At 39.0% G+C, this 9,189-nt stretch overlaps 1 protein-coding gene across 1 annotated transcript in view; it reads left to right on the plus strand.

Annotated features, from left to right (window-relative positions):
• LOC117917077 (putative leucine-rich repeat receptor-like serine/threonine-protein kinase At2g19230) overlaps positions 1-8,963 on the plus strand; it is a 12,376-nt gene extending 3,413 nt beyond the window's left edge. Inside the window, exons 2-3 of the mRNA XM_034833304.1 lie at positions 7,404-7,925; positions 8,408-8,963. Of these exons, the coding sequence (XP_034689195.1) occupies positions 7,404-7,925; positions 8,408-8,963 (1,078 nt within the window). The remainder of the gene's footprint in view (positions 1-7,403; positions 7,926-8,407) is intronic.
• Positions 8,964-9,189: the final 226 nt, after the last annotated feature.

The following is a 9,189-nucleotide window of genomic DNA, read 5'->3' on the forward strand; positions in this document are numbered from 1 at the left end:
AAGTTAGGCCTAGGTAAAGCTTTGGTGAGGATGTCTGCGATTTGGTGCTTGATAGGAACATAGTTCAATCTAACCGTCTCACTAATCACCTTCTCTGTGATGAAGTGTCTGTCAATCTCAACGTGCTTGGTCCTGTCATGATGCACGGGGTTCTTTGCTATGCTTATAGCTGCCTGATTATCACACATCATCAGAATTGGAGATGAACTCGTTTGCCCTAGTTCACTAAGAACCCTTTTTATCCAAATCCCTTCACAGATTCCCTGTGCAAGAGCTCTGTACTCGGCTTCTGCACTACTTCTGGCTACAACTGATTGCTTCTTACTCCTCCAGGTAACAAGATTTCCCCAGACAAAAGAACAATATCCAGAAGTGGACCGCCTGTCAATGATGTTTCCTGCCCAATCCGCATCTGAGTATACTTCAGTGTCACGGTTCTCTGTCTTTCTGAAGAATAGACCTTTCCCTGGTGTCATTTTTAAATATCTAAGAATCCTGTAGACTGCTTCCATGTGTTCCTCAGTGGGGCTGTGCATGAATTGACTTACAACACTCACTGCAAAGCCAATATCTGGCCGAGTGTGTGAGAGATAAATCAAGCGCCCGACGAGCCGCTGATATCTCCCCCTGTCTACTGATGTACTTTCTTTCTCGATACCAAGTTTCTTCTGACTATCCATAGGAGTATCAATTGGTTTGCATCCAAGCATACCGGTCTCCTTAAGAAGATCGAGTATGTATTTTCTTTGAGAGACTACAATTCCCTTCCTTGATCTAGCCACTTCCATACCAAGGAAATATTTCAAATTTCCAAGGTCTTTAACTTCAAACTCCTCTGACAAATACTTCTTCAAATTCTGTAATTCCTCCATATCATTCCCAGATAGAATAATATCATCAACATAGACTATCAATATGGCCATTTTCCCGGCATGAGACTTCTTGACAAATAGAGTATGATCAGCTTGACCTTGTTTGTAGCCCAGCTTCAGGACTGCTTTTGTGAATCTATCAAACCAGGCTCGGGGAGATTGTTTAAGGCCGTACAAGGATTTTTGGAGTTTGCAAACCTGATTCTTTGCCATACTTCCTTCGAAACCAGGTGGTATTTCCATGTAGACTTCCTCTTCTAGGTCACCATTTAGAAACGCATTTTTTATGTCCAGTTGTTGCAAGCACCAATCTTGATTGACAGCCAATGAGAGAAGAATCCTAATAGTGTTCAGTTTTGCAACAGGAGCAAAAGTCTCCTGATAGTCTATCCCATAGGATTGTGTAAACCCTCTAGCTACCAAACGAGCCTTGAATCTCTCGACTGATCCATCTGCTTTGTATTTTATGGTGAAAATCCACTTGCACCCCACGGGCCTCTTCCCAACCGGCAAATCTGTGATAGTCCACGTCCCATTATTCTCAAGTGCATCAATCTCATCTTGTACTGCCTTCTTCCATTCTGAAATTTTTAATGCCTCTTGTATTGTGTTGGGAACCTGAGTATCATCAAGAGAAGTAGCAAATGCTCTGTAAGATGGTGATAGCCCTTCATATGTAACATAATTCCCAATTGGATGATCTGTACATCTCCTAACACCCTTCCTCAATGCAATCGGCAGAGTAGAATCATCAATGCTGGGAATTAACACCTCTCCAGCCCTATCCTCACCTATGTTCTCTTCAGGAAGACTTGAATTGGAGTCAATATATTGGCCACATGTTGACTGTGATCCGTGCTCTAATTCCTGTCTTTTCCTCCTCCTGATGTAAACTTGTAAGTTCTCATTAGCAAGTTGTGGGGCTATAGGTTGAATAGGCATGGGAGACTGGATGGTCACAGGAGATGGCTGGGCTATAGGTTGAATAGGCATGGGAGACTGGATGGTCACAGGAGATGGCTGGACTGATGACGGTATGGGTGTGGACAACTCAGTGGGCGCGAATTGGAAAGGATTTGGTGACTCTGAGTGAAAAGAAGGTACACCCTCAAGAAGAGACTCCCAAACTTGATGTTCATTCATGCTCTCCCCCTGAACATGAGATTTGGGATAGAAGAAGACATGTTCAAAGAAAGAGACGTCCATGGTGGTGTAAAATCTTTTGTTGGTTGGAGAATAGCATTTGTACCCTTTTTGGGTTGGAGAATACCCTAGGAAAATGCACTTATTCGCTCGAGGAGCAAATTTGCTACGATTTTGAGGATACACATGAACGAATGCCGTGCAACCAAATACTTTGAGTGGTAAATCAGAAGAGGCTGCACGGGTGTGAGGAAATTGTTTTAAGAAAAGTTGACGTGGGGATTGAAAGGTAACCACTCTGGATGGCATACGGTTAATCAAATAAGTAGTTGTGAGAATAGCTTCCCCCCAGAAATAGTTTGGAACATTAGAGGAAAACATAAGGCACCGGGCAACCTCCAAGAGATGTTTATTCTTGCGTTCAGCCACCCCATTTTGTTGTGGGGTGTCAACGCAAGAACTTATGTGGATAATGCCGTGATTTTGAAGATAAGTATTGAGACTACTAGTAAAGTATTCCTTTGCATTATCTGACTTGAGAACTTGAATTTTGGAATTGAATTGATTTTGAACCATAAGATGGAAGGTTTGAAAAATGTGTCCGACCTCTGACTTTTCTTTCATAAGGAAAACCCATGTTACCCGTGTATGATCATCAACAAATGTCACAAACCATCGAGTGCCAGAAATATTTTTTATCCGGGAGGGACCCCACACATCACTATGTACTAGAGAGAAAACAGTCGAAGGTTTGTATGGGATTTGAGGATAGACTGTTCGAGTATGCTTTGCAAACTGACAAATTTCACAGTGATAAGATGCTGGATTTTTATTGATAAATAATTTGGGAAACAATTTTGCAAGGTAAACGAAGCTAGGATGACCAAGGCGATAGTGTAACATTATAATCTCACTATCTTTATTGACCTTAGAATTTGACACAGAATTGAAAGACTCTAACATACTCTGAGACTGTACGCAACTTGCTTGAGAGACTTGGTTTGAGAATTGGCCACATGAGAGGAGGTAGAGCCCGGAACACAGTTCAGCACTGCCAATCATCTTCCCCGATTTCAAGTCCTGAAAAACACACAAGTTTGGATAAAATTTAGTAACACATTGGAGATCACGGGCCAATTTGCTAATGGACAAAAGATTACAATCCAAGTTTGGAACATGGAGAACAGAGTCAAGATATAAGTTTTTAGTAAGTTTTATAGAACCTGTCCCGACAATTTTTGACTTTGAACCATCAGCAATATGGACGGATGAATGACCATTACTTGGCTTGTAATTTTGAAGAATGGTAGCATCTCCTGTCATGTGATCAGAAGCACCTGTGTCCACTATCCACGACTTCATTCCTCCTCGATTAGCAGTGAAGGCTACACCGGTAGTACTGCCACTGCCAACTTGGCTTAATAGTTTCTGTAGCATCTCCATCTGCTCTTTGTTGAATGGACTCGACTCGGGAACAGATGTGCTCTCAGAGTTGGCAGCCACGTGTGCTCTGCCATCTCTGTCAGACCGTGGCTTTGGTTTCCAATCAGCCGGTTTGCCATGAAGCTTCCAGCAAGTCTCCTTATAATGGCCCGGTTTCTTACAATAATCACACCAAGGCCTATCCCGTTTCTGACGATCTCCACCACTACTATTAAATGACCGAGCCGCAAGGGCAGAGGCATCCAATGTTGGGGCAGGTTGCTCTTTGGATCCCATCATCACTTTCTTTCTACTTTCTTCACGCCTACCCTCTGAAAAAGCCTCTCTGAGACTTGGCAGGGGTTTAATGCCCATGATTCGGCCTCTAACATCATCCAATTCCCTGTTTAGTCCTAGGAAAAACTTGAACAGTCTCTTTTGTTCCACAATTTTCCTTGTGAGTGTGTTGTAATACTGAGTAACTGTCTGCTCTCCTTGGCGGAAGTCATGTAGGGTTGATTCAACCTGAAAAAGTTCTGAAATATTTTCAGAACTTGAGTAAGTTTCTTTGGCTGCATCCCATATGTCCTTTGCAGTCCTAAACAGCAAGAAATTTTCACCTATGTCATTGTTCATGGAATTGATAAGCCATGACATGATCATGCTGTTTTCAATCTTCCACTTCCTGAAACCCGGTTCTGTAGTTTCTGGCATGACTGCTTCTCCAGTGAGGTACTCATCCTTTCCTTTACCGCAAATGAACAGCAACACAGATTGTGACCACTGTAAGTAGTTATGGCCATTTAATTTGTGTCCTGTGATGAGAATAGGAGAGGAATCACTGCCACCAAGGTTTGGAATTTCAGATCTGCCTCCTAATTCTGGTGACGTGACGCTGGATACTTGTGATGATGCCATTCCGTATTTCGTCATGGACCGGAAAGGTAGAAGAACACTTCCCAAGGCACGTGCAGGGATTGGAGTTGAGGAAAAATAGCCGGAGGACGTCGGAAAAGCTGATCGGAGGGCTCGCGGAGGCAAAAAGACCCCAAAAGAGGCACGTGCAGGGCTTGGATGGCAGAAACAGGTACGTAGGGTGGCTGGTCGGCGTCAGGCGAGCTTGGAGTAGGAAGCGCGTCGCCGGAAAGTGGCTCACGCGCCCTCACGCGCCAACGCGTGAGATGCAGTCGCCGGCCGGAAAAACGCGCGTGGGCGGCGCGTGGATGGTTTTCTGGCTCCGGTGTTTTGGGAAAAGTTGTAGATCTCCTCCAGACGCTCCTTGCGGTGTGAAAAAAACCGTCGCTGGAAAAGTTCGCCGGAAAAGTCGCCGGCGGTGAATGTTTTTCTGACGACGATTCGATCGACCGGAAAGCGTTTTCTCCCTTGGCTCTGAGAACAGGGACTGATGACCGGAATGAGAGATAGTCGGATTGAGAGATGGTCAGAGAGATTTGGCCGGAATGAATGATGGCCTGAATAAGAGATGACCAGAAGGGATTAGGGTTTCAGAAAACTGACTCTGATACCATGAAGAATTTCTGAATTCCTTTATTGATACTTTAGGTACACACCATACACATATATATATACAAATGACTGAATAAGAAAAAATCAATCTAGCTTGATTCTCTCCTAAAATTAGGAAACTGAATCATCCTAAATGATCTCTCCTTTTTTATTCCTAAAATACTTTCCTAAATTAAAAACCCTAACTTTGAATGCCAAATTTCAACAGTAAGTATAAAAAATATAACATAATTATTAAGGTACAAAAAAAAGGTGATTTAGGTTTCAAATAACATGATCTAGGTACAAACAATATGACCTGCATAATAAGGTACAAAAAAATAACTTAGGTTATAAGATATGAAAAATATGACCTAATCATTAAGATATAAAAAGATGATTTAGGTATTAAAGCATGAATAATAAGAGCTAGGTACAAATAATGTGGCTTACATTCTTAGGTACAAAAAATCTACCTCATATACTAAAATAAGAAAAATGTGACCTACGTATTAAGGTATGAAAAAAGTAATTTAGGTACTAAGGTACAACACCTAGATATAAAGAATATGATTTAAGTACTAAAGTACAAAAAAAGTTGCTTGGGTACTAAGGTGATTATTAGTAAAAAAAAAAATGCATATTATTAATATTGATTGATGTATAATTCATGTTTTTTTAGAAGTAATTATGCTTAAAATATTCAATTGACCTTTTTATATATTGCTCTTGTAATGATTACTAAAAAAATTTTTGTGAATTTTGAAGTAATTTCAAGACATAAATGATGTCTTTAATTGATCATGAAAGAAAAAGGATATTTCAAAAGTGTTGAAAAAGAAAAAAAAATGGGAATTTCACAATTATGAAAATTTTGATATGAACATGTCAAATGAACTAGAAGCTAAGATGCTACAGAAGGTTAAGGAATATATGTGAAGCAATTTTGCATTACCATGCAAAATTTTGCACATAAGTGTCATACATATTAGATAACTTAAAAGAAGCTACCAACATATTTCCATTTTGTGTGATCATGCGAAATTAGCTAGCCTCGTAAAAAATATTGATTTTGGCATTTGTCTTCTTTAATTCAAATTATAAACTTGCTTTGAGAGCCTTTAATTACGAGATAATGTTCTAGATGGTTTCTATGATGATGCCAAGTGGCATCAATAAAGCTATTAAAAGTATAATATAATGTAACAATAAAGGAATTTATTATTTGTAATATGATTCTTGTTTTCCAATTTATATATCCTATTCATATATTATATTATCAAATTATTCAACCTTAATATCTCTTATATTATATATGACTTGAATGCATTAAGATTTATACAAACGATTCAAATCATAGGCTACCTAAAAGTAGATGAATTATATATTCATAGTTAGTTCATGGACTTAAACAATTTATTTGACTATAGCGCACTACCTCCTAATTAGGAGGTGACACACTTTGATCATCGGGATAGGTTTCTTATAGTTAGTGCACTAATGAGTGCTAGATCTAAAATACTCTTTTAAGACAATTGAAACTTTTATTTCTTAAAGTTCACTTTAATTTATGCATTTTATTAAAAGTTGTTATCCTCTTTGTAGCTCTCTATACTTGCATTAGTTTTTTGTTGATTCCAGAGCATCCCAGAATCTTCTATGGAGTACATATATAAGTTATAGAATAATATAAAAAGTCATAAATCAACATAAATTAGAATAAAATTACCAATTTAATCCAATCACACTAATGCACTAATAACATATATAAAAATGGCCTCTACTATAATAGATGTACATTGTAGCAGTGTCCCATAACCAACTAATCTAGCATGCATATATATACTTCCATGCCACCAAACTAACAAGAAGTTTTAAGTTTTGCCCTCTTTGCTAAATATTACTCGACAAAATGCATCACAAAGTCTAAATATTTAATTTACCAGTCAAAACAAAATGGAGAATTTCGTGAGGTAGAATACAAAAGAAAGAACATTGAGTGCCACCTTTAGAACTTTTCCAAGAATGTAAATAAATAAATCACAAATCAAAGCAATTAACAAACAAGTTTATGGTAAAAATATGTTTATCATAGTGCGTACCCTTTGGAATGATAGAGACCCACTGGGTCCCATATATCATTGGTATTTCTTTTGTAATTGAACAGATTAAATAACACGGCCGGAGTCACCTGCATGGCTTGGTCCGCCCCACTTTTGTTTATTTAATGGGCTAAAATACAGGATCCTATAGTCTTTAAGAAATTTCTTCCTCATACCCCTCTCTCATCTCTTTTCCATGGTGGTGATCGTCTTAGCGTTGGCTGTCTTACCCTACCAGCTTCAATCCTATTATACTCGTGAGTTCAAACTAGCAAAGAAAAATGAGTACTAATTTTATCCAAGGATTTATGCTTCTGTAATTGTGATTGTCTTTATGATTATGTGCGGCTTACAATAGGCTAGGCATTGATTGTGGGGCAACCAACACATGGGAAGATCCACTCACAAACTACTGGTGGCGGTTGGACGATGAGTTCATAAAAACCGAACAAAACATTCTCCTCTCTGTGACCACTAACTGTTTACCTTTGGAAACACTGCGATATTTCCCAGAAGGGACTAAGAACTGCTACAATCTGCCATTGGAGGTGCAAGAGAAGTATCTTATTCGAGCAGGCTTCTACTATGGCAACTATGACAATCTCTCAAAGCCCCCAACCTTTAATCTCGAACTTGATGGCAACTTATGGGCTACCGTCACTACTTCTCATGGCACCGACCCCATCTATCATGAAGTGATATACATTACAAGAAAGGAGTACGTCAGCATATGCTTAAATCAAACACAGCAAGGGCAGATTCCCTTCATTTCTTCCCTTGAGGCTCTATTCATTTACGACGGGGTCTACAGACTGATGAACAATGACACAGCTCTCTACCTGGAGAGGAGGACCAACTATGGTGCCGACCAAACTGTCCCGTAAGTAAGATCAACTTTTTCTTTGATGGTTTAACTTAATTTTCTGTTTTTGAAAAATAAATATAAATGAACAGTTCAAATGTCCGAAATGCAGCAATGGCATACACAGTTGTTACTAGAAAGGAAAATGCACAAATACTAGGGATGGCAAGTGAAACCTCTCCCTTTTTTCATAGTTAATCTCATCCTTACCAAAAAAAAAAAATTAAACCTTCTTGTACAATAGGCTGATATAGGAAATTCCTCGTATCCATCCTCTCTACTGTTTAACCTTCTTTAGATTTTTTTTTTTTTTAAATCTCAAATTCGCTCCTTATCCAAACCTGTTTCATCGTGACAAGACGGGGCAGGTACTACCAAAAATCTGTCCTATTGATACTCAGAATATTTGTAAGCATGAGAATATGTAAATTAAAATTAGCAATTAGATTTACTTGTGTATTACAACTTTATGTACTTGCTAACTCAACTGAAATTCACAGGGAACGTTTTGATATAGGAGATGAATACTTCAATCGATTTTGGAAGCCAGAACAGCTGCCAAATTATCAGAACATTTTCAATGGTATAGATAATGACGGTCGCTCAATGGCAGAAAACTATCCACCTTATAAAGTGTTGAACTACGCCATCAGAGCACAAAACGTATCAGACTCCATCTTCTTGCCTATCGATTTTCATGAGACGACTCAACTCTGGGCCTACTTTGTGTTTTATTTTTATGATGTAAGTCCTCTGCCAGGTCTAAACAATATAACAACGCTAACTGTTTATATTGACGGCATTGAAAAGAACACAACAACAGTACGTCCATATGAAGAGTGTGTAGTAGTGTCCGTATACCCAGTTAAGGTTACAGGTACAGCCAATGTGACCATATCACCAGCCGCAGGAACCACACTGCCTCCCATCCTCAATGCCATGGAAGTCTTTACAACAATTGAGGTTGCCACCTCCATGGCCAATCCTCTGCTCAGTTCCTGTGCATTCTTTTACATCCTGGTTTATCTTTCTGGGCTTGTTGCATGGTTTGGGTGAAATGGAAATCGGGTTTTGTGAATTAGCTACCTAATTTGTTGCTGATGCTTTGTTTATGTACGAGTAATTAACTATAAATGAAGGATAAATTTTAACCGGATGTTGTTTGATGATCACTAGTACTAATTATAACTGGAACCTCCAATTATGGAACTCCAGAATGAGATCATCATCTTTGTTCAGCCTATGCATATGAGACAGTCAATTTTATTGGTCATTCCAACTA

Source organism: Vitis riparia, chromosome 6, assembly GCF_004353265.1.
Source record: "Vitis riparia cultivar Riparia Gloire de Montpellier isolate 1030 chromosome 6, EGFV_Vit.rip_1.0, whole genome shotgun sequence".
NCBI lineage: Eukaryota > Viridiplantae > Streptophyta > Magnoliopsida > Vitales > Vitaceae > Vitis > Vitis riparia.